This window comes from Triticum aestivum, chromosome 2D (assembly GCF_018294505.1).
Source record: "Triticum aestivum cultivar Chinese Spring chromosome 2D, IWGSC CS RefSeq v2.1, whole genome shotgun sequence".
Lineage (NCBI taxonomy): Eukaryota > Viridiplantae > Streptophyta > Magnoliopsida > Poales > Poaceae > Triticum > Triticum aestivum.
The window spans coordinates 359197792-359223280 of record NC_057799.1 but is presented as its reverse complement, the minus strand read 5'-3'; the positions used below and the strand labels follow the sequence as shown (position 1 = coordinate 359223280).

Below are 25489 nucleotides of genomic sequence, written 5' to 3'. Positions count from 1 at the left end.
CAAGAGCAATTAGTTCATCATCAACAACATCATCTATTACCTTTTTGGGAGTGGTGTCTCCTAGGTCGGTTACGTGTCACATTGGGAGCCCCTGTGGTCCGTCGCGGACGCGAAAACAAGAGGAATTTGTAAGGGCAAGGAGATCGCCTACTTCGTGAAGATCTACCCCGAGTGAGGCTAGTCCTTCGTGCTCGGAAACCATGATGGCATAGACAAGGTTTCTTCGTCGTAGACCCTTCATGGGTGGAGCCCTCTGTGGACTCGCGCAGTCATTACCCTCTGTGGGTTGAAATATCCATCAACGTGGATGTACGATAGCACCAACTATCGGAACCACGCCAAAAATCGTCGTCTCTTCATTGCGTTTGATCTTCCTATCTCTATCTCCCTTTACTTTCTTGCACTTGCATGTTGTTCCTTATCTGCGGCCTATACTCTAGATATGCATGTGCAGATTGTATTGGTTGCCATTTAACTTGTGCTAAAATCTGCCTAAACTTCAAGAGAATTAAAAACTGCACCTTTTGCCTTGTTAGTGTCTATTCACCCCCCCCCCCTCTAGACCTATCTTCTAGATCCCTCATAGGGCGTACATCCAACTTGCTAGCTTAGGAAGACCTAGAGAATTTTGAGGAAGCTCATCATGGGAATATGCAAGCCAAGTTCTATAATGTAAAAAATCCCCAACTAGCATATGATCATGAAGCATACAAAAACTCTTATAGGAAATGCAATTTGCTACTTTGAAGCACATATGTGTACCAAAGGATAGTATCGTACCCCTTCTCTCTCTCTCTTCTTTCTCTTTTTTAGTTTTTTTTTCTTTGTCTCTTTTCCATGGCTCTTTTTCTTTTCCTTATTTAGTTGCCTTCATGGCTCTTTTTTTTATCCTCACTTGTAGCGGCAACACTCTATGATGAAGATTAATACAATAATGGTACTCATAATTCAACAAGTAGTAAACATGATGCAAAAAATTCTACTAAATGCCTCTAGCAGTGCACCAGTATGAGCAATGATCTAGCATAGCAAAGAAAACAAAAATGGAAAAGCCATGTAAATATCATGCAAGCTTTCTAACGATCATGCAAGGCAAATAAATATCTCTAATCATGTAATGAATGATGAACGAAGTAGCATGACAATATATCTCGAAATGGTTACCGATGCCATGATAGGTAGATATGGTGACTTTTTAAGGAAGGTAGGTGGTTTATGTGTAGGAGAACAAAAGGAAGTTCTCCACGGGGTTTGGATGTATCTGCGAAGGATGCACCAAATCTCAAGGTGGGAGTGGACATTGCACGATACAGGAGATGCTAGCAAATATGGATAGGTGGAAATGCAAAAGATCGTGCCACGCAAATCAAATATTCATCAAGCATATCATAATCTACATGCGGATTATTATGAAACCAAGTTACTCTTAGGGGAAGTGTTTGGCGATCAAAAGTGGCATGATCATAAAGAATGGCTTGAACCCATAGGGAGGTGAAGTCAATTTTAAGATTTGATTTTACATTTTATGGCACTCTCTAAGATTATCAAAATGCAGATAAATGTGGTCCAAAACGAAGCTCAGACACAAAAGTTATGACAAATTCAGAGATGCACGTATTGACACCAGATTATGGCACGACAGAAAACACAATTAAGATCACTTCAAATGGAAAAGTGATAACCATGAAATTCTTGATATTGTCATGGCCAACAACTTTGCTTTTTTCATAATATCTCAATCTGAAGTGTATGCAGCCGCGGTGGCCAAAACAGTGCACTGCATCAGCGGGATCTGAGAATGGTTGGACAGTCCAGCCCAGGGCCGGACGGAGAGTTGGACATATAGGAAATTGCCTGAGTAATTGCTCGGAGGCATCAGGAGGTTGGAATTGAAGCCGGGCAAAGGTTTGGGCGTCCGGGCATTGACCGGGCAAAGTTTCATGTTTTTTCTATTGCAGAAGATACAAAACGTGACAAAACACCTTCAAGATGACTTCGAGTCGCAAAACGTTCAGCATGAAAGTTGTTCGTCTCGTCCAAATGGATAACTTTCTTCTATGGTCATCTCCATTCAAGGTCATATCTGAATTCTACCGCACGATAATTATGTTGTTGTATGCAAATTTATGCATGGCCCGGCTGTACAGCCAAGTTGCCGGACCGGCCCGATGCTCTTGATGAGTCGATCTAGGGCAATGCATAGCCGCCACACTCCGTGACAGTCCCTCCCAGATGTGTGGGGTATCAGGTTTTCAAAAGACCTCATTGATGTGTGTTTGTATCACACTCTCGATGAGGCTTCTTCGACAATGTGTCTTGTCTATCACGTTCGAGGCGACAAGTACACGGTGGCGTGTTTGTGTGTGAATAGATGGAGTGAATGTAGACGATCGAATGGATTAAAGGGTGTGGAGAAGACGTCGATATAGCATTTTTTTCCTACTAGGCGTGAGAGGAAAGAGTGGCGCCATCAAGTCGCAAAGATCTCGCAATCTGCCCCGCTGTTGCTAATGCCGGCCCCTGCTGCTACTGCCACTGCTGTAGCAGTAGTTGTACGGAGCGCCTCCTTCCCATCTCATCAATCGCACCTTCAATCATCTCATCATCGATTTCATCTCCCCAATCACTGCATGCCGAATCGTTTCGCTACTTTCCATGCATGCTTAAATCCACATTTTTTCCCTGTCTCGCTCGCCACAAGAGCTGATGGGCTCACCTACTAGTGCAATGGGCAGCTCTACTGGGGCGCGCGTAGCTGGGATATGATGCACTGCGTGCACGGCCAAAATTACGAGGGACAGGCTCTGACATAGTGACATGCGGACCCATGGACCGCTGTTAAATTAGCGGGGCCACCAGTCCGTGACTGCTCGTAAACGTTCCACTGCGTAGCGGACTGCTCGTAAACGTTTCACTAGGTACTACGTTGTGAAACGAAGAGCAACTCCAACCGCCGATCCAAACATACGCACGATTTCGTCCGCTTTTTATTATTTAGATAGGCTGTATAGACACCCGTGTTCGTTTTTTCATTTCGGTCGACGCGTGCATAGAATGTTGACCAATACATTTGTGTTAACTGCGGATTTAGAATCAAACACATTCAAACTAAACATAATTAAACATTAAAAGCCGATCAACCGCGGGCCAAAGTCCGCATAAACATTAATTAAACATAATTAAAAAAACTTGTGCCGCCACGCGCTGCCTTATGCATCCTCATCGTCCGACCCGGGGCTGGTGGGGTCGATCAACTCCGGCACCGGGCCAGCCCAGGGGAATGTCGCCACCGAAGCCGGGGCCACGTCGCCCTGCACCGCCGGCTAGACTGCTTGTCCGCGGGCACGACGCTCCTCCTCTAGCTGGCGCTCGACCTGCATTTCGCGCTCGCCCTCTTCCCGCTCCGCAGCCAGCACGCGGGCCTTCCACTGCTCGAGGTACACTTGCTCCTGCGCCGGCGTCGCGCCGAGCCACGCGAGGGAGGGAGGCTGACCCACTCGCGCAGCCCGCCAAACCATACGTAGCGCTCCACGGGCTCCGGCGTCGGCGGCTCGACCTTGGGCTCAGCCTCGCCTCGTAGGCTACCTCCTCATCCGCCTTGCGCCGCTCCTCCTTGATGGAGGTCTGCATGGCCGCCGCCAATGCTGCCTGGTAGGCAGCCTCCTCTCCGGCTTGACGACTGAGGGCGGTGGGGGTAGATGTGGTGGTGCTGGAGGCCACGACGGCGTTGCTCCTCGTGCTCGAGGGCAAACCAGACCTCCTAATCGGGAGAGTCCGGTGCGTACGTAGGTAGCCGGCGCTGCTTCGGCGCCAGGAGCTCCCGGCGCCGCCGTACCTCCTCGGCGTGAGCCCGCCGCAACCGCAGCACTGCCAGCACCGGGCTGCGTTGTAGATCGAGGTGCCATTAGTGTGGCAACGTGACATCTGGGCACGGCAGCGGCTGCTGGAACTGCCAGTGCCACCGCGCCTGGTGCACCGGTGTAACACCCACGATGCGGCTATATCTCCCACGTGTCGAGGCACGACTTAGAGGCATAACCGCATTGTGGTTTTGTCGCAAGAAGGGTCATCTTCACACAATCCCATGTAATGAACAAGAATGGGATAACGAGAGTGGGCTTACAATCGCCACTTCACACAATACATAAATATAAATCATACATCATCCAAAATACACACATAGACCGACTACGGTCAAGATCCAAATGAAAATAAGATAACCCCAAATGCTAGATCCCCGATCGTCCCAACTGGGCTCCACTACTGATCATCAGGAAAAGACACATAGTAACGACCACGTTCCTCGTCGAACTCCCACTTGAGGTCGATCCCATCATCTGCAATGGCATCGTCGGCACCTGCAACTGTTTTGGTAGAATCTGTGAGTCACGAGGACTCAGCAATCTCACACCCGCGAGATCAAGACTATTTAAGCTTATAGGAAAGGATGGTGAAATGAGGTGGAGCTGCAGCAGGCACTAAGCATATATGGTGGCTAACATACGCAAAAGAGAGCGAGAAGAGAAGCAACGGAACGGTCGTCATCTAGTAATGACCAAGAAGTGATCCTGAACTCCTACTTACGTTCATGCATAACTCAAACCGTGTTCACTCCCCGGACTCCGCCAAGAAGAGACCATCACGGCTACACACACAGTTGATGTATTTTAACTGGGTCAAGTGACAAGTTCTCTACAACCGGACATTAACAAATAACCATCTGCCTCATAACCGCGGGCACGGCTTTCGAAAGATAATACCCTGCAGGGGTGTCCCAACTTAGCCCATCATAAGCTCTCACGGTCAACGAAGGATAAACCTCCCGGAAAGACCCGATCAGTCTCGGAATCCCGGTTTACAAGACATTTCGACAATGGTAAAACAAGACCAGCAAAGCTGCCCGATGTGCCGACAAATCCCGATAGGAGCTGCACATATCTCGTTCTCAGGGCACAATGGATGAGCCAGACGTCGGGTTGGCATAGACCCTGGTTGCCCAGGGGGCGCCGGACATCGCTCGGTTTGGGCCAGCACCCGAAGGAGCACTGGTCCGGGGGTTTAAAATAAAGATGACCCTCGGGCTCGCGAAAACCCGGGGGAAAAGGCTTAGGTGGCAAATGGTAAAACCAAAGTTGGGCCTTGCTGGAGGAGTTTTATTCAAGGCGAACTGTCAAGGGGGTCCCATAAATCACCCAACCGCGTAAGGAACGCAAACTCAAGGAACATAATACCGGTATGACGGAAACTAGGGCGGCAAGAGTGGAACAAAACACCAGGCATAAGGCCGAGCCTTCCACCCTTTACCAAATATATAAATGCATTAATTAAATAAGAGATATTTTGATATCCCAACATATCCATGTTCCAACATGGAACAAGCTTCAACTTCACCTGCAACTAGCAACGCTATAAGAAGGGCTGAGCAAAAACGATAACTTAGCCAAACAACGGTTTGCTAGGAAAGGATGGTTAGAGGCTGTCATGCAATATGGGAGGCATGATATAGCAAGTGGTAGGTAGCGCAGTATGGCAATAGAACGAACAACTAGCAAAGCAAAGATAGAAGTGATTTCGAGGGGTGGTCATCTTGCCTGCAAGGTTCTCAGAGTTGTCGAAAGCTTGATCCTCGTAAGCGTACTCAACAGGTTCCTCGTTCACGAACTCGTCTCCCGGCTCTACCCAAGACAAGAACACAAGCAATGGAACCACAATCAATCACGGGAAATGCACAAGCAACATGATGCAATACATGAATGATATGCAAGATATGATATGCGATGCATATGCGTGCTCCGGAAGGAAAATGATGAACAAGGCAGTAACTTGGCAAACCAAGCATGCCACTAGAAAGATGAGATGATTTCGGTTGAAATCGATATAAAGATCACCGGAAACGGAGGCACGGTTTGCAAATGGCAAGCAAAACAAGAATGACATGAATCTACGATTAACAGCATGGTAGCACTTAAAATGCAACAAGTAACAATGTTACACCACTTCAACATGGCAAATAAGCATATGGCAGTAATCTACAGGAGATGCTTGACAAAAGATGAACAATGAGCTACGGCTAGTTCACAACATAACAGGTTCAAACAAGCATGGCAAAAGAGCAAAAGATAACAGGTTCACAGACTTGGTGAAATTACTGGACATGGCAGAAACAGCATCAGGTAGCAATGTTTAGAGCACGAAATGAACATGCTACAGGAACTTAACATGGCAAAACAAGGCATGGAAGTATTCTGCTAAATGCATATGACAAAAGTCCCTTACTGACCATAAGCCAAAAAGGACCAGAAGATATGATGTCAACCATGTAAACATAGCAAGTTACGTTAACAGGTTTCAGACTTAGCAGAAAACAGAGCATGGCAGAAACAATAATATGAAGGCATCTTGGTGAGCTTGATGCACTCACCACAAAGCAATGCATGACAAAACAAGCATACCTACAGCAATATGGCATGTTTATGAAGCTATCCATGGCAAGAGCAAGTACATGGCATGTATGGAACAACTACAACAAGCTTGGCAAGATTGAATAGAATTATTTTATAGCGAAAGTAGAGCAAGATTGAGTCATGCTATGGCACTCCATAATTGCAAACAAGGGCAGGAATGGATCAATTACAACAATATCTACACAACATCCTTACTGAACATCACCAAAATAAGCATGGATCTCTCAGTAGCCACATGGATACATAGCAACAAAATAACAGCAGACAAAGACTTAGAAAATTTAGTCCCTGAAATCAGAAACATTACGGGGCCTAGTTTGCATGCTTGTGCTAGTCACCACAGAGATCACAAAAATACATAGCATACACCTCTGTAAAGATGGCATGGCATACAACAAAACACATGTAGAGCTCATGCCCATAAGATGCATAGATTAAATGATACAAAAATAACAAATCCTCAAGTTCTGATAAGTAACAGCAGATAACAGCAACTAGCACTCTTGCACGAGAGATTTGAGCATCAAGATGGCCTCAAATGAACATGGTGCAATGGAACAAAATGAAGAGCATCATGAGGCGAACAATTTGATATATTACACGCATGAAACGGAGCTATATGCAGAGACTTACGATGCGATGAACAGAGGTACATACTGCAAAAAATAACAAGACTTGCAAATATTTCGGGGGGGATCTCGGGGTCAACCTAGGTCAAACCAGATCGAGATCGGGGCTAGGACCGAGCTCGCTGGGCTGCTCGCCGGAGCTTGGGGGGGAGACGGCGACGACGGCGTTGGAGAGGAGGAGAGGAACTCGGAGGGGAGGCGGCGACGGGCGCGGTCGTAGGAGGAGGCGACGGCGCGGTCACCGACGGGAGGAGCGGCGCGGGCTCCTACGGGCACCCGCCGGACGGCGGCCGGCGTCGACGGGCGCGGCGGCGGACGGGAGGACGAGGGGCGGCGGCGCGGGTCAGAGGAGGAGGCGCGCGGGCGACGCCGGATCTGGGCCGGGAGGGCCTCCCGCGGGTCTCGCGGGCTCGCGCGGCGGCGCGGCGTACGGCGCCACGTGGCAGCGCCTGGTTGGCCGGGCGCGGCGGCGGGGATGTGTCCGGCGGCGGTGGACACGTCCGGTGGCGGCGGGGATTTTTTTTAGGATTTGGACTGCGAATGTTTCGGGAGGGGAGGTGTATATATAGGTAGAGGGAGCTAGGAGAGTCCAAATGAGGTGCGGTTTTCGCCCACACGATCGTGATCGAACGACCTAGAGCATGGAAGAGACTTAGAGGAGTTTTGGGCTGTTTAGAGAGGGGTTTTTCTGCAACACACAAACGGACTTTGCGGTTGCCCGGTTAATCGTTGGAGTACCAAACGACCTCCAAATGGAACAAAACTTGACCGGTGGCCTATCGGTGGTATACCAAGGCCACTTGACAAGCCTCGGTCCATTCCGAAAACGTTCAACACCCGCTCACGAAACGAAAACAAGAGCGGTGCACCGGAGGAGGTGGGAGTGCCAGATTGCTAAACGGACAACGGGGAAAATGCTCGGATGCAAGAGACGAACACGTATGCAGATGCAATGCACATGATGACATGGTATGAGATGCATGACATGAACAAAATGCAAAACGAAAGACAAAACCCGACCACGAAGGGAAATATCATAACACATAGCCGAAAATGGCAAGAGTCGGAGTTACAAATATGGAAAGTTACATCCGGGGTGTTACAACCGGGATGTGGAGTCGCTCCCTCACGGGGCATGAAGGCGCCGGCGGCAGCAGAAGAGGAGCGCTGGAGGGGCTGGCGCCGGGGTTGAGCTTGCTCTTGCCATTGCCACTGAAGAATCCCATGGCTAGGGTTTGCTTGCCACCGGCGAGGGAGCTCACGGGGCTAGATGTGGACGACAGTCGAAGTGGATGAGCACCCCCAACCCCCCCCCCACGCGTGGATTAAAAAAGGACGGTCTTCCATAGCTTTCGCTCACTGACGTGTAGGTCTGCGGTAGGTGGCCACAATAAATATGACCGTGTGTGGTGGTTGGCCGACCGACATGTGGGACCGCGGCGTGTCTGTTTCATGTTTGCGCCGACACAAACCCGGCCCAAATTTGAGCCTGAAATGCGTCGGGCGGACGTTTAGGGACGCGTTTTCGGTTTGGGTCAGTGCGTTGGGCCGGGGGTTTTGTCCGCTTTGACCCAAAGGAACATGGGCGGACGAAAAGGGTCGGGCAGTTGGAGTTGTTCTGAATTAGATCCACAAACCTGGCCTTGCTACAGAGGGCTTTCTTTGGTAAGGGCATCTCCAACAGCGAAGGCAAATTTTCTCCCGCATCTGTTCGTGGATAGGAGGGCTAGTCCGCGGACACAGATGCGGGAGGCCACCATCCAACGCTGTCCGCATACATTTCAACTCGGGTTTCTACTAACCGTACAAAATGCATGCAAACACGGCGGATTTCATCAAATTTGGATCGAAAATAGCACAAATCATTCACACATAGCATGTAAATTAAGTCCAATACAACAATGTCTAAAATTCGACAAGATTAACCAGATGTCCAACAAGTTTTTTATCAACGGACCATGTCGTCCCCCACATACTCCCCCTTCGGCTTGATACAGTAGTGTGTGTACGTAAATGACCGCCCATCTGTCCTGTGATACATCACGACAGCGCGGGCGGGCTCCATAATGTGCAGACCAACATTGAGTGAATGAATCAATCAACAAAGTTGAGCAAGAGGAAGCAAAACTTGCGATCTCGTCCTTTGCCACGTGTAATGGCCACCTTGCCTTCAGCTAACGAACCACATTACAAAACTTGGTGATGCTGGTTTGGATAGCATACCAGCAATACGATAACAACCTCACGTTGCGCCCTTGAATGATGTACATGTCAGAAGGCGCACTGTTCATTCGTGTGTGAAACAATTCATTCACTTGCTGCCAGAAGCCCCCCCCCCCCCATCTGCTCCTACCTACAAAATCCACGAATACGGGCAACCACGCATCGCACAACTACTCATCCTCCATGGTCAAGTAGCTCGACATCCTTCGTACTCTAAAAAACGACATAGCGTTCGAAAATAAGCTCAATGGCATTTGACTGAACACCTGCCGGGAGTGGTGTCTGCCATGGTGGTCGTCAACAAGGGGGCGGAGTGTACCTGGGTACAAACGACTACATGGTGGACAGGGCGAGCTAGCGCGTCGGTGTTGGGTGCGAACATCCAACAATGCCTCTATAGCAGCCGGAGAGGTATAGCGACACCGGTGGAGGTGGAGGGTGTAGATGCAAAGAAAGGGGGAAGAAGGGGCGGAGTGGAAGAAATGGGACCGAGAGGGGGGATTGGGTGACCCGGAGGTGTCGAAGTCCTGTGCGGCTGTTGTCTGGACTCCCGCAACCCCCACCCCCCACACACACATGGTGCCCATATCTGTAAAATAACTGTGGTTTAGAAGAAGTTGGTTGAAAAGTGATCCAACAGTTTCATAAAGTCGCAAATATCTTACATCATGTCTTAAAATCTTTAAAACTTCCCCTCCGCCAGGGGGAAGATGGCCCTTCTTGTAATGCTTCACACCAAGTACCTCTCATCTCCCGCGTAAAACTTCATGTGTCTCTCTACATGTTGTCGTCGTCGACCCCACTGCCTAGTCCACCATCGATCCCACGGCGCCGCCGCCCACCCTGCCTCCCGCGGCAGGCCATGTGTCGCTGACCACCCCGACCTCTTTCGTTGTTGGCCACCGTCGGCCCGGCCTGCCCGATCTCGCAGGCAAGCGGGCCTACCCTGCCATCGATCCCCGCCGCCCCGCCGCACTGACATTTGAAGCCACGAGTGTCGAAGAAAGGGAAGGGTGAGACCATGGCTGGTCCTTCCTCCATGATGGCACCTTCACCGCCAACCTTCACCTGGCCTTCACGAGGATGTTGTCGGCCTTCCTCGAGGCCGATGACAACTTCAACATGTACAATGTCAATGAGCCATACGATGAAACGAATGAAAGGTAAAAAAATTGGTCTTCATTTGTTTAATTTGTACAACTCATAATCATAATTTTACATGGAAATTTGTATTGCTCATTACTTCCGTAATTACGATAATGTAGTCAACATTCATATATGAAGATGATCAATGAGGCGGTAAGCATACATGATATGTCTTTGTCCACTGTTTTTGAGGATGAGGATGATTTTGCTTCGAAAACAAATAACATGGGGAGCAACTGCTCCATGGAGGAGGATAAAGCGTTGTCATGGCATGCCATTGTGTAAGCATTGATCTGAGAACAAGGGCTGATCAAAGCATAAAGACCTACTGGAAGCACATTGCAGATCACTGTCATCGCAATGTGTCTCTTTCAATTGAGCGCTCCATTAAGCCACTCGATGGTCGATGAGCCTTGATTTAGGAATCTTGCACTTGTTGGGCAGGTTCTGTTACTGATGTAGAACATGTCAAACCTAGTGTAATGACAAAGGACATGCTAGTGAGTATTTGTTGTTCAAACTTTTCTATAAATTGTTTATCCCTGGTTTCTAATGTGAAATTTTAAACTTGAAAACTCGGCTACACAAACAACATGTACGAGCATAGGGATCCAAAAAGTAAGTATTTTTCATGTACCATTATTGGGCATTGCTCCAGATCAATGAGAAGTGAAAAATTAGGGAAAATGAGCATCTTCACCGGAGGAGGAAGGCAAAATCATCATCGGCTACACAAGTGCACAACAATGAAGATACCGATGATCATGTTGACGAAGTCCTAAATCCTAAACCCACCACTACCCCAAGCTCCCTACAAAAGGGCCACCCAAAAGGAAAGGTGAGGAAGAAAAAAAAATGGAGGAGACGTAGTTGTGTTCAAGATTGAGGTGGAAGAGATCGTAGCAAGAAAAAGTAAGAGGGAATAAAAAAAGTGCATGTGAGGAACGCAAGACTTCAATCGAAGAAGAGAAGCCAAATGTCTTTGCACGCGAAATGCAGACAAAAAAATGGAGCAAGAATAGAAAAGCATGTTCACTAACCCTGCATGAGTTGAGGTAGCCCATCTACAATATCTTGAGATCATGAAGGTAGTAATTTAAGCACCAAAGATGATAGGAATTGCGGATGCACTGGAGTGGCAATGGTGATAGAAGTCAGAAGTGATGTTCTATGATTGATTTTCTATTTATGCTTTATGTGTTGATGTTCTTGTTTAGGTGAACCATATGTTGCATGTTTGATCTTCGTGTTTGAACCATTTGTTATGTCTACTTCGAATCATTTACCGGATTTGTTATGTTTCCTTTTGAATGTGAATTTCAAATGGAATTTCATAAATTTGTGGATTTGATATGAGTATCAAGTATATGTATCAGAAATAACCTCGTTCGAATTATTATGATGATAGTATATACATGCATGTGCCATTTGTATGCTTCTTTAATGGGAAATATATAAAAAACTGATTTAGGGAAGATATTTACGAGATCTGAGAAAACATCTCACATGTCAACTTCCACTAAATTTTATGGACATCTCGTAAAATGGTTTTACAAGGAGTAGTATATCTGAGTTGTATCTAAAAGTACATTCTTTTAGGGATAATTAGATTTATGTCCCCTAGTTGTGTCCCACTCGGCTGTTTTACCCCTAATTTCCAAAAATCACCGGTTCTTCCCAAATCACTTCGCTCCTCTTATGCATTTGCACTTTGACCGTTTGACCGTCACTTTACAAACTTCATAACTAATTCATACTAAATCAGAAAAATGCAAATAAGATACCAAAATATTCGGAAAAACATCACCTATATGTCAGTGTCATTTGCATTCATGACAAAAGTGCTGGAAAGTGCCCATCCCAGTTTTAGCTCTTATGTTACCACCATGAATAGTAAAATCTTTAAAAAAATTGATGGAAAAGAATGGCAAATGTTTTAAGTGCTTGCCAAGTTTCATCAGGGAACGCCATTCGTGGAAGTCGTGGCAAAAAAATAATCTATTTTGGAGTGTTGATTTTTTTGCCACTACATCCACGAATGTCATTCCCTGATGAAACTTGGCAAGCACTTAAAACATTTGTCATTCTTTGCCACCAATTTTTTTTCTAGATTTTACTATTCATGGTGGTATCATAGGAGCTAAAACTCGGTGGGCACTTTCCAACACTTTTGTCATGAATGCAAATGACACTCACATATGGTGATGTTTTTCTGAACATTTTGGTATCTTATTTGCATTTTTCTGATCTAGTATGAATTAGTTATGAAGTTTTGAAAGTGACGGTCAAAGGACAAATGCATAAGAGGAGCGAAGTGACTTGGGCAGAACCGGTGACTTTTGGAAATTAGGGATAAAACAGCCGAGTGGGACACAACTAGGGGCACAAATCTAATTATCCCTTTCTTTTAATACGACTTGTAAAAGAAAAAGCTTCCTTCCTTTCTATGCTTATAGCTATATCTAGCTTAAGATATAGTAGTATTCTCTTTCCTCATTACATATGTTGTCACATGAGATTTTTATTTTGACAATGTATTTTAGATATAGTACACTTTAGAGCACTGGGAATGCCCTTGTATTTACTATGATATGGGTTACAGCTCGACCCTCTAACCAATCAAGAATATACCTTTTAGGCACGTATGGCTTTTATACTATGTATATATATTGTGTAGAAATACTTAGTACTAAAATGCCTTAGATTCTAGGCTCATGGAGCCTGGATTTTTTAAAAAAAATCATAATTCATATTCTGAGGTTAAAAAAAGACTAGAGTTTGTTACACACATACTCCCTCTGTTTACTTTTACTCCGTGTATAAGATGATTTAAAGTCAAACTTCACAAAGTTTGACCAATTTATATTACAATATATCAATATCTACAATACCAAAGTTATATAGTATGAAAATTAACACCATGATGCATCTAATGATATTGATTTTGTATTTTGAATGTTGATATTTTTTTCTACATAGTTGGTCAAACTTTATGTAGTTTGACTTCTTATAAATTTTATATGCAAACTAAAAAGAAATGAAGGGAGTAAATAGAGATATATACCACATTTCTGTAAATTTTGACGATGAAATATGATTTATGTTAGCTATCAAGAAGGATAAAATCATGTATTCTAGCACATGTACTATAAATTACAAAAGTCCATTATTATTATTATTTTGGTCAAGCTCACACCATCAAATATTTCATCATGAAAATTTACAGAAACGTAGTATACGTATCTGTATACATGTGTATTTTTGCCAGAATTTCAAACATAAAATCTCCTTTTTTTTAATTTGTTTTCTAAGGACTCCGTGAAGTTCGGGAGCAGGAAATCCTATCTCTGCGTAGTAGGACTACCCATTGTCCTGGGTATTATTTCAACCTAATAAATCATTTTTGTTGATTACAATTTGTCAAAGATAAAGAAGTTTTATTGCATGAATATGTGCTTCTAGTCCTGGGCTCACAGGCACATGGTATGAACAGTAAAATCCAAAAAAATATAAGAAATTCAAAAGGTTTTGAGGTTTTTTGGAGAATAAACATTGCTTAGCTTTTGGCGCGAGTGCAAATTTATTTGGTGAAATAACATTCATGGATGTGTGGCAAAAATAATCAGTGCTCCAAAATACTTTCAAAAATCAGTGCTCCGCGAATGTTATTTCATCACAAAACTTCACACACATGTTAAGCACTCCTCAATGTTTTTCTGACAAAAATAAATGAATTTAAAAAAACTACCCTTTTTGTATTTTTACTGTTCATCCAGGTGCATTAAAGCATAGTATATTTTGGAGCGGATGTGGTAGTGTAACTCCTGGATGTAGCTAGCTCAATGATCTAAAATATGCATATCTGTCAAACCCCACGATCTGTCAAACGGACACCATGTGGGCATTACAAACTGAACAGAAGGACCTTTGGTTTTGGGACCATATACATTTTCTGAAATGCCAACAAAGAAACAAGCTTGCAATTTTTGAATCCACACATGTCGTCATCGTTTGCCGGTCCTGGAATATTCCCATTCTGATGAAATCCATTGTACTCCTAGTAATAATCAATTCCCTGCCATGATTTACCCTCTTCTGGCTTAGCTAATTTGTTTGCTTCACCGGGCATGTGATGCCACATTGAATTCCCAGGCCTACCAGTACAAGAAAAGGACATGGTCACTTGTCTGCACATGGCCATGCATATGTGCTGAGCAAGACTCAGAGTGTTTAATTAAGTTGTCAGTCTGGAGCTCGCTTAACTTAGGATCCCCAGAGCTCAACACATCTATAGATTATTATGGGGTTATTTAGCCAGAGCTTGCCAGAGAACAAAGCAAGTTGTTGTTTAATTAACTTTCCCCTCATGCAAATCTATAGAATGTTGGTTATGATCAGGTGATGTGAATGTGCTAACCAACGGTCGCCCATGGCATTCCATCACCATCATCACCCACCACATCTCACTACCTGCTGTTTGTTTGGGGTTAGGATCCTCTGCCACACACATCATTCGGTTGATTGCCTGTCGCCCAATTGGATATGGAGGGCTGGGATTAGATGAGAGCTAAAAATGAAGGGAAAATGTTATGGGCACACGCAAGGACTTGTTCCGATGTCGTTAGGCCAACTCCAGCGCGCGACCCCATCCTGTCCGGGTGCGTCCGTTTGGGCCAAAACGGACAAACCAGACAGCCCAGCGCGCGGGCGTAAACGGATTTTTGTCCGTTTTCTGTCAGCTTTCGACCCATCCCGACCCAAGTTTGGGCCGCTTTTGGGGTGAAAAGGACAGCGAGCGGACGGGCGGGACGCGCGCGCTTGTCCTCCCCTGGCCTGTCCGTCGGTGGCACAAAGCAAAAACCCCGTGCCCATTTCACGCCATCCCCCCCCCTCCCAAACCCTTCCACGTCCCGCCCACCACCCTCCCCCATCCATGGCCGACGCCCCGCCAAATTCCGGCGGCCTGGCCGTCAACCCGCCCGGAAAGGTGAAAAAGAAGGCGGCCAAGGGTCCAAGGAAGCCGCAGTCGGAATGCACGCCGGAGGAGCTCGCAAAGATGGACGCGAAATCGGCGAAGAGGAGGAACCGGAGGGCTGCCATCAAGGGCAAGAACACCGCGGCCAAGTTCGCCGCCGAGCGCGATGAGGTGGAGTCCGCGCGGCGCAAGGTCAAGGTCGACGAGAAGGAGGCCATCATCAACAAAGTGCACACCCTCCTCATGCTTGGGCTGTGTCGTCCGGCGGGTTTCTCTGGTGCGGCCGTCGGCCCGGCGAGCACAGGCTCGTCGGTCGCCAGGCCTCACCACTGCCCCTCGCCGACGTCGCGGACCACGCCTTTGTCTCCCGGCTTTTCCCCGTCAAGGCACGATGGCCAGACCCGTTTTTTGGGGTCGCCCAACGTTGGCGTGATCGCGCCGTCCACCCCGCGCCCCTCGGTCGTCGACCTCAACGTCACGCCGGGGTCCAGCAGCGGCGGCCGGCCGTCCGTCGAGATGGAAAGAAAGCAGGCACGACCACCGTTTACGGGCACCATGTCGTTGCCCCGCGTCCTGTTCGACGAAATGCCAACACCAACGTCAACGGTCAACAACCCCTTCTACAACCAGTTCATGGAGAATGTGATCTATGAGGGTGGACATGGCGATGCCTACGATCCCGAGGAGACCCAAAGTCAGGATGGCGGCGCCCAGTACGTTGCTGATGAAGAGGCCCACGACCATGCTGACTACGACCATGGTGACTCGTGGCATGAAGATGATGACATCTATTGTGAAGGTGATGGTGATGAAGAAGAATGCATTGATATTGATATTGGGGGCGAGCCATTGTTCATCGACGAGCTCACCCAAAGAGCGGAAGCACAAAAGAGGAAGAAGAGCATTCGCACGGGTTCATGTTCACAAGACGAGGACAAGTTGATTTGCCAATGTTGGATGGAGATTAGTCAAGATCCGAGGACCGGTGCGCAAAAAAGGGCCTTGTTTTTTGGATGAGAGTCCACAAAATATTCCATGAAAGAAAGATGTTTGAGCCCTACCAAATTACGAGCGACCGTGGCATTACCTCGATTCAAAAGAGGTGGTTGTTCATCCAACAAGAATGCAACAAGTATTGTGCCACACTTGAGAGCGTTTAAGCACGGCCCGCGAGTGGTCTCGGCATTGGGCACATGGTATGCTCTCCTCATCCTAGTTCTTTCGTTGCTACGGCCATGAGACTTCGGCCTTCTATATGGTTGCATGTTCAATTGTTGTTGATCGTGTGGTGTAGGCATTTCAATCTTTGGAAGCATTCAAGGCCCGGTACAATGACAAGCCATTCACTCTTACGCATTGTTGGACGATCATCAACAATTGCCCGAAGTTCAAGGATCAATACCGTGAAATCAAAGGAAGAGAGGCAAAAAGATGGCCGCGTTGGACGGAGGTGGATATGGTGAGGCGTTGAAGAGGCCGAGGGGCAAGACCAACTCCAAGGTGGACGACATATGTGATGCGTCATCCATGGCCTTGCATGAGACTTTGCACGACATGATGTCTTAAAAGGATATGAGGGACGAGAAAAAGCGACAAAGCAAGGATGAGCAAATGAAGCAATACCTAGAGCTTCAAAGGAAGAAGCTTGAGATGGAGGAGGCAGCCAAGAAGAGGAAGATCGACATGGAGGAGGTGTCCCGGCAGAGGCAGCTCGACATCGAGGCCGCCAATGTCACGGCCAGGCAGAGGCAGCTCGACATCGAGGCTACCAATGCCGCAACCAAAGAAAAGGAGGTGGCCCTTGCGATCATGAGCGTAGACTTGACCAAGATGAGCGAGAAGATGAGGAGCTGGTTCGAGGCCAGGCAGAAGGAGATGTTCGGCGCCGACGGCCTGAACTAGGTCGTCTAATCGGCCGTGGCCGTTCTTTTTTGGAGGCTGGCATGGGTGTCGGCCGCTGGCTGTGTGCCAGCGAGAAACATATTCATTTTGGGGGCTGGCTGTGTTGCCAGCCGCTGGCTGTGTCGCGGCGACAAAACTATTCATTTTGTAGGCTGGCACTGTTGCCGGCCGCTGGCTGTGTTGCCGGCGAGGACGTGTAGGTCGCTGACTCTGTTGCCGACGTGAACTAGGGCAGCTGGCCTGAACTAGGGCATGGTTATTCGGAAGTTGGCGTTTGAAAATGGAGGCGGACATGATGGGGCTAAACAATGCGTTCGTGTGTTGGGCGCACGGTCACCGCATCTCAGGACAGGCCCAGACACGATCCCATTGCCCTACCCAAACAGACAGGATCCGGGCAAAACGGACGTCCGTTTGGAGTCGTGCGCTGGAGTTGGCCTTACCACGGATATCCCATTCCTGACTGGACACGTAGTTGCATATTCGAAAGGTAAACCTGTAACTTTTGAGTTGTGCTGTTTCTAGGTCTCCTTCGTCACCAGCTCCATGCACCAACATATGATGCAGTTTGTCATCACTGACATATTCATTTACGCAAAAAGGCTCCCTTCCCGCTTTATTTTATATATAAAGCAACACAATCAAACCAATGCATGGTGATAAAGAGATCCTCTTAGCGCATCTACAGTCGCAACCTACAAATCCAGGTCCTCAAACGTCCGCGGGCACTGACTGGACACTTCTCAAATCCTGTTGTCCACATCCGTATATCTCATATCCGGTACCATATATCCGTACTAAAGTATGCAACGTAGAACTAAACAATGTAGATCATCAAACGGACATAGAAATGCACATTCTGATCACTAAAAGATCACCAACGGATCTCCAAAAAATCGCCAAAGTTCAATAATTCACATAAACGACGGACAAGTTTAAACTAGATTACTAAAAACTTGAAATTAAAGACAGAGACGGTGGAGCTTCACCACTTCCTCGCCGGTCCTTTGCCCTTCCAGTCGCTGGTGCAGCTGTAGGCGTCGGCGGCTGGTGGAGGATCGTCCGAGTCGTCGAACCAGGAGCCGTCGTCGTCGTCGTCGGAGATGCCGGAGAGGATGATGAGCCATTTCAACTGCCGGACGGTCCTGTCCTACTGCCGCTTGAGCTTCACGAGCCAAGCCGCCTCCGCCACCTCACGCTCGGACTGCTCAATGGAAATCTGGAGTGCCTTGGCATTCTTCCGGCGGAGCCGCCGCGCGTCCGTCTCCACGATCGTAAGTGTCGGCGGTAGACCCAATTGAGGAGCCGCGCGTCCTCGTCGAGGTCCGCCTGCATCCCGCGACGGCGGCGCATGGACTGCTCCGCCACCTTCCTCTCCCTTTCCCGCTGCCTCTCGCAGCAGGTTGCACACGCCTATGATTTCGGCGTGTGTGTCCGGGCCGGCGAGGCGGGCATAAGCACCCACCGCTGCCCACGTGGCGGAGCAGTAGCCGACGCGTCCAGGGGACGACATAGGGGAGGCGCGGATTGCACAGGCCTGTCGGAGCTGCGCACGGGCCGGGAGGGGCCAGCGACGGCGTTCGCGCTGCGCCGGCGGGGGAGTTGCTTCTGCGGCGACGCTACAAATCTAGAGATGCCCCGGTCTCCACCTTGGACCGGTCCAAGGCAATGCGGAGGGCCAGCTCAAAGTCGGGATCCATCTCGGAGTCGCAGCGGCTGCTGGAGCTCGACATTGCGCCGGATTCGATCAAAATCGGTGTGGGAAGAGAAGAGGACAGAGCGAGAGAGGAGAGTGCGAGTGAGCTAGGGTTTGGACCGATGAGCCGGATGGAGTTTTTTTGTGGGACAATCGTGTGGTCGGTGGTGGGCCGGACTTGTCAGGCGGACGTGCCTGGGCTGCCCCATATCCGCCTCATATTTGGGCTGGATATGAGGGGCGCCGGTCAGCCCGGGCGTTTGAGGACGGGTTGAGGCGCCTGGCTGAGTCGATTTTTTGTGACCGGTCAGCCCGCCGGGGCGTTTGAGACGGATTTGGGGCACCCAGTTGTAGATGCTCTTACAAAGCATATCAAAGTAAAATAAGAATATAGGAGAATCCACACCCTACCACAAAAGCAACCTAGACTACCGACAAGGAAGAAGACTAGCCACCAAGGGAAATCATCGGATCTCGTTCCACCTCTCACACCAAGTTGTTGCCAAAGAGGGCCCCTTGCCCTCCCTCTCCGGACCGTCGAGCCCTGCCAGGAGATAACAAGGACAGCGAGTGGCACCAACAAGGTCCCATGTATAAGATAAGGGGACAAGTGTGGTTGCCCGCGCGAGAGCTGAGGAAGCTTCAAGCCAGGATTCGAAAATGTCCGCCAATGATGGCGTGGTGCACCTGAGGAAATCTGGGCTCCATGACGAAGTCCTTTAGAGAAAGAGTAAACAACGCATCGCAGCCATCGAGACCGAGGGTACGGTCAAGGGTTTTCACCCGAAGCCATGACTTGGCGAGAAGGACCACAACGGCGCCCCCAAGAGGGACACGACACCCACTAGCATCAGCACTGTTAGCGATGGAGCACAAGGCTTTTGCCCGGGGCCTCTCACCCGCTCACTCAAGGAACCCAGAGCACCAATCCACTCAGAGGAAAGAAAAGCCACCACCAAAGATGACCTCCAGAGCACGACCTAAGAAATGCCAACGCTGAGGCACCGCCGACACCAGCATTACTGAGTGCTACATCCTTCGCCGCCCACAAGACCAAAAGATGCAACCATCATCACTGCCAAGACGCCTACTTAAAAGCCAATCCGACAGACCACCACCCGAGGTCACCGTCCCGACTTCCAAGTTCCCAACCTCGATCCCGCACACCAACTCCAAACCCCGAATACCTCACTCACCGGCAATGAGACAGAAAGGCTCCTCCTTTCCTTTCCCACGTCATACCATGGACGAAGGCGCACACCATGTCAGTGCCACCACGGTCTGCGGCGGCAACCAGTGAACCCAAATCGGTCAATGGATACCAAATCTGGACGGGGGAAACCATCCCCATCTTCCCCTACCACGCAACAACGAGTAGGAGGCAACCGCTGGCCCCTGGCTACGGCCACAACTTCCCAGGAAGATGAACCCCTCCCCCCACATGGCAAGGGATCCAAAACGATGCACCACCGGGCCCCATCGGCCGATGAGGATGCAGCCGGTCATCGGGACGTTCGGATCTAGAGCCCAGCCAATCGGCTTCATGCAGGAAGTCGAGGAAGGAGGATCCAAAGACGGAAGGGGAGAGGAACATCGCTGTCGCCACGCAGCCACCGCCCAACCACGCCATCGGTGCTACGCCCTACGCCAAAGAGTGGCATCACCGCCTAGATGTCGGGCCCACACCGCAGTAGACCAGGGGAGGAGAAAAAGGATCCCTGCCGCCGCACCCAGCGGCAAGGGGGGACGGGGAGAAGGGAGAGGACGGGGTGGCGGCGCCTAGGGTTTTGCCCAGTCTCTTGTAGGAGAGATACAGATGAAACGGTATTGTTGGTCTGAGAGTCTGTGAACCACTGATATATTTATTTCATGGAAGATTGATTAAAGCTCAAATAAGTGAGAAAATTATATGGGCAAAGAATAGCTCAAGGTTGACACATCAAGCCCCATTCCGTACTTATTCGCAGAAAAAAAAAGCCCCATTCTGTACCATACTCCCCGCAATTTTGGAAACATCAACTATTGGAATCATGTCTGACAACGAAATCCAGAGTTTATACTAAAAACTTGTGGATGCTAACCCACGGTAAGGATGATGGTAGAAGCCTTTTACATTTTGAAACAATTGCCTGCTTTGAACACTGTACAAAACTGATGCATGCAATTCAATAAACTTATACGAGTACCTTTCAAACAGGCCCCTGTATAATGATGATAATAATAATCATAATAATAATTATTATTATTATTACTATCATTGAGGTTTTACGGAATTTTTTTCGCATTAATATAATAATAAGTAAAATACAAAGTATCACAAGCCACACGGCAGGAGTAGAAAGGAATCGCAGGGCAGTCAGGGACGTAGGCAAAACCATCATATTTTGCAAGGGAAGCAAGCAACCTCAAGTCGGAGGATGATGATGGGAAAGTATTCCCTCACATTCACAGCAAGCTCCAAAGTCTGTAGCCCCTGGATATCATCAGCTAGTGGGCTACCGGGTAAAAAGTGGGCGCATCAAGATTGAAGCTGCAATCCGCCTAGGATTTTGTGTTATGCAAAAGTGGGACCCATCTCACATGCCCCATGCACATGACAACCACTTGTCTCCTACCTCCTCTTGCATCTCACCATTGCCATTCCATTTCATTTACCCCACCCCACCCCCTGTGACTTCTCCCTTTCACCACCACAGTTTTTTGACAGGGCGACTGTTCTTCCGGGTCCTAGATGTTTAGAGCCAGGCTCCAGTACACAGCCAAGGAGATGGAGAGAATTACTATACTATAATAACAGTTTTTACATAAGTTCAGTACAAGGCAAAAAGAAAAATCTACATAAGATGAAAACATCCATCAACTGACAAGGAAGTCCAGACTTACTTTATACCAGACGGTAAAAACATAAAAGGTTCAAAAAAAAGGAAAACCTGACCGCAAAAAAGCCTGGTACTTTCTTCAAGCTGCTGCCATTTGCTTTGCTCGACGGCATTTTTGCTGCCATGGCACCCCTCAACTCATGCAGTCCCTTCTCCCCTTCTTATTTGTTTTCCACTCTAGACCACCAAGGTTCTAACCTTTTTTACATGACGGAGCAGGCGTTCGGGTTCTCGTCGCTGAAGATCTGCGGCGGGTACGGCGGGTAGGCCGGCGGCGGAGGGTAGGCGGCGTACCCCGGCCTCGGCGGGTAGTACCCTCCCGGGAAGGCGAACTGCGGGTAGTGCATGTAGAGGTTGGCTGCGGCGATGGCGCCGGGGTCTTTCTCCTTCTCCTTCTCCTCGCCGCCGGCGCCGCCATCCTCCTTGTCTTTCTCCTCTTTCTTTTCCTCTGGGGCGCCATCCTTGTCGTCCTTCTTCTCCTCCTTGTCGTCTTTCTTCTCTTCGCCGCCTTCGGCTGCCTTCTTCTCATCCTTGGCGTCGCCTTCGCCGGCTTTCTCGGCCGGGGCGACCGGCTCGGACTTGATAATGGCCGCATGCCTGCCGGTGCGCTTGTGCACGTACTCGGCCAGCTTGACCTCCTCAAACACGCCCTTCACCGTCACTTCCGACGCCTTCAGGTCTGGGTCTGCAGATTGCACTCCTGCATAATTTCGAACCAAAAATCTTCAGCAATACTACTACATAACAAAGTATCACCGAGCTCGAGGATGATCTATCTAGTGTGATTTTAGGCAGAATTTTTTTTATACGATCCAGATTAATCTTGTCACGGTATATAGGCAGACAGGTAGGTGAAGGAGTGAATCTTATCTGCACACAGTTGTGCATCTTTTGCAAGAAAAGGAGCTACACGTACAAGGCCCACATTTTGGCTTTGTTTCAGCCATCGACCTAAAGAGGAATCCCTCTTTTTTTCATCATTGCATCAGAGGAAAGATTTGCTTGACCTTTGCTGAATCACTAGGTAGATTCTAAACATGACACATAGTAGTAAACTAATTCTAGGAGGAGCTAGTGAAAATAAATAGTAAGAGAAAAGCCATAGGTGTTTCTGTCCTGATGAAAATGACGCGAGAGAGAAATGAAAAAAGGACAGGCAATCCCGCAGCAGCCCATTACGCACCTTTCATCTTTTCGATCCTCTTCTTTATCGCCTGGGCGCAGGCCTCGCAGTGCATGTGCACCTTCAGCACCACGGAGATCACCGTTGGCTTCAGAACCAAACATCATTCAGTCAGTTTTGCCAAATCTGAAGAAAATTACCATACAAACTAGTACTGCATTGCGTGCATTCGTTAAGGTCCTTCACCTCCTTTTTCTCTTCAGGTTTCGGCGGCTCTGGTTCCTCCTTCTTTTCCTCTTCCTTCTTCTCCTCCGGCGGCGGCGGTAACGGCGAGAGGAGCTCCACCTTGCGGCCCGTCTTCTTCTGAACGCGCTCCACCACCTTCATCGGGTCGGCAGCCGCCTTCTTTCCCTTCACAACCACCTTGTGTGCCTTGGAGTCGGCAATGACGTCCTCTACCCCTGAATCCACACAAAAAGGTTTTCAGATGCGGTACTAGGTAGAACAGAGAATGGATCTTTGAGCCAAAGAAACTTTAATTTTCCCTTGATAGCAACAAGTAGTGCATGGAGAATATGCAGAGATGCTTGGAACATTTTGAGCAGTATTTGGAGATGATAGAGGAATCAGCTTAACTTTTGAGGACGTGTGGCCTCAAGGGCATTGTATACTCAAAGGTTGTCATTCTCTTGGAATGTACTCCAACCTTTTGGAGTGAAAAGTCATTCCCATCACCATTAATCAACCACCAGATTCATGTGCGGCTCATGAGAAAGGAGGATCTTATTTATTTTATTTTATTTTTTAGACAAGAGGATCTTATTAATTAGGTGAATCTGTTTATTTAAAAGCTTAGCCCACGACCTAGTCCACTATGAATTGCACACGGAACAACCTTACAATATCACTTAATTGGACGTCAGAACAGCACAGAGAAAAACACAAAATCTGGACCCTTTTTTTAATACAAGGACATAAGGAGGAATCCTAAAAAAAAGATTAGAGGTAGCCAACCACATCATCATGTCTCTTAAATCTGATGAACAAACAAACAGATTCACTTTTAGCTTGCTTCCCACAACCGCAAGGAGAACACAAGTCTACCACTAACCATGATGATTCGTGAATCAAGATGCAGAAAACACGCACTCCCTAAGAACACTCACGAAGAAAATGTCGAACGAACTCCGTAAAAATGTTCCTGCACTAAGGAAATAAAATCCACGTGACAGCGTACTACTAGTTCAAAACGAAACGAAAACGAAAAGATTTACTCTGACCGGCGAATCCTGATGCAGCAAAGCAAAGCAAAGCAGAGGAAATTAGAGAGCAGGGATTAATTAGAATAGATGAGGCGCATTACCATCGAATCTCTTGAGGATCTTCTTGACCTTCCTGGCGCAGCCCTCGCAGTGCATGTAGACGCGCATCACGACCTCCTCCGGCGGCGGCGGCGGCGGCGGGGGCGCCGCCTCCTCCTCCTTGGGCTTCTCCCCCTCGCCCTCCCCCTCCTTGGGCTTGTCGTCCTTGGGCTTGTCCTCCTCCCCCTCCTTGGGCTTCTCCTCCTTCTTCGGCTCCTCCTCCTTGGGCTTCTCCTCCTCCTTGGGCTTCTTCTCCTCCTGCGAACCAAAACACCACACCACGACGGGCGTCAGTCAGTCAGTCAAGATTCAACCCGCCTCACCGCCGCCGCCGCCGCCGAGGAATGCAGTAGCAGGCAGGCAAGCAAGCAAGCGTCCTTCCTTACCTCGCCCATGGCGCTCGTCCTTCCTCCTCTGTCCCGCTCCCACGGCCCTGCTTGTCTGGTGGCGTTGGGTGGTGGTGGTGGTGGTGGCTCTCTGCGGCTCCCTGTGGGTGTGTCGCTCGCTACAAGACTGGCAGTGGGGTGGAGGGGGTGGCCTCACTCACTCGCCTTAAGTAGCGGGTGGGCACCGCGAGGGAGGGGCTGCGATGGCGAGATCCGCATGGAAATGATTTGGCATCTCTATCCCCGGGATTTCTTTTCTTCTCGTTTTGGTGCTGCTTCCTTGCTTTTTCTCGCTCACTCCATCTCTGTTTTTTTCTTCGGTGCACATTGTATTTGGGTACCAGGAAGTATACGAACATTCCAGTACACCGGGTGACGTGTCACACCGGCTGCACGGGCGTCCGACCCGCATGAATGCATGTATTACGGACGGCCAAGATCTGTAGTATAGTACCAGAAAGATTGTGATTTCTTTTTCTTTGATTTGATGGCTCTACTCCTTTACTGTTTTGCCTCAAGGTTAGTGCAGCATCCATGCATCGAATGCCACGAAACTAGAGGCGAGGAGCCTACCTTGCACGGTTTCAAGGCATCGCCTCGTGTGGCCGTGCGCCCGTCTCAAAGCGGCTTTCCTTTTTTTTTTTTTTCTTTTCTTTTCTTTGGGGTGCTGGATTAAGGGCTAACTAACTATGAATCAGCAAAAGT

At 48.5% G+C, this 25489-nt stretch overlaps 1 protein-coding gene across 1 annotated transcript; it reads right to left on the bottom strand.

Annotated features, from left to right (window-relative positions):
* Positions 1 to 21803: 21803 nt before the first annotated feature.
* Positions 21804 to 25027, bottom strand: LOC123053149 (heavy metal-associated isoprenylated plant protein 7). The gene is made up of 5 exons (XM_044476560.1): positions 24785 to 25027; positions 24401 to 24656; positions 23284 to 23498; positions 23098 to 23185; positions 21804 to 22614 (listed from the first exon to the last, which is right to left on the bottom strand). Exons 1-5 carry the CDS (start codon positions 24791 to 24793, stop codon positions 22118 to 22120), a joined length of 1065 nt encoding a protein of 354 aa, XP_044332495.1. The 5' UTR covers positions 24794 to 25027; the 3' UTR covers positions 21804 to 22117.
* Between the last annotated feature and the right edge of the window lie 462 nt (positions 25028 to 25489).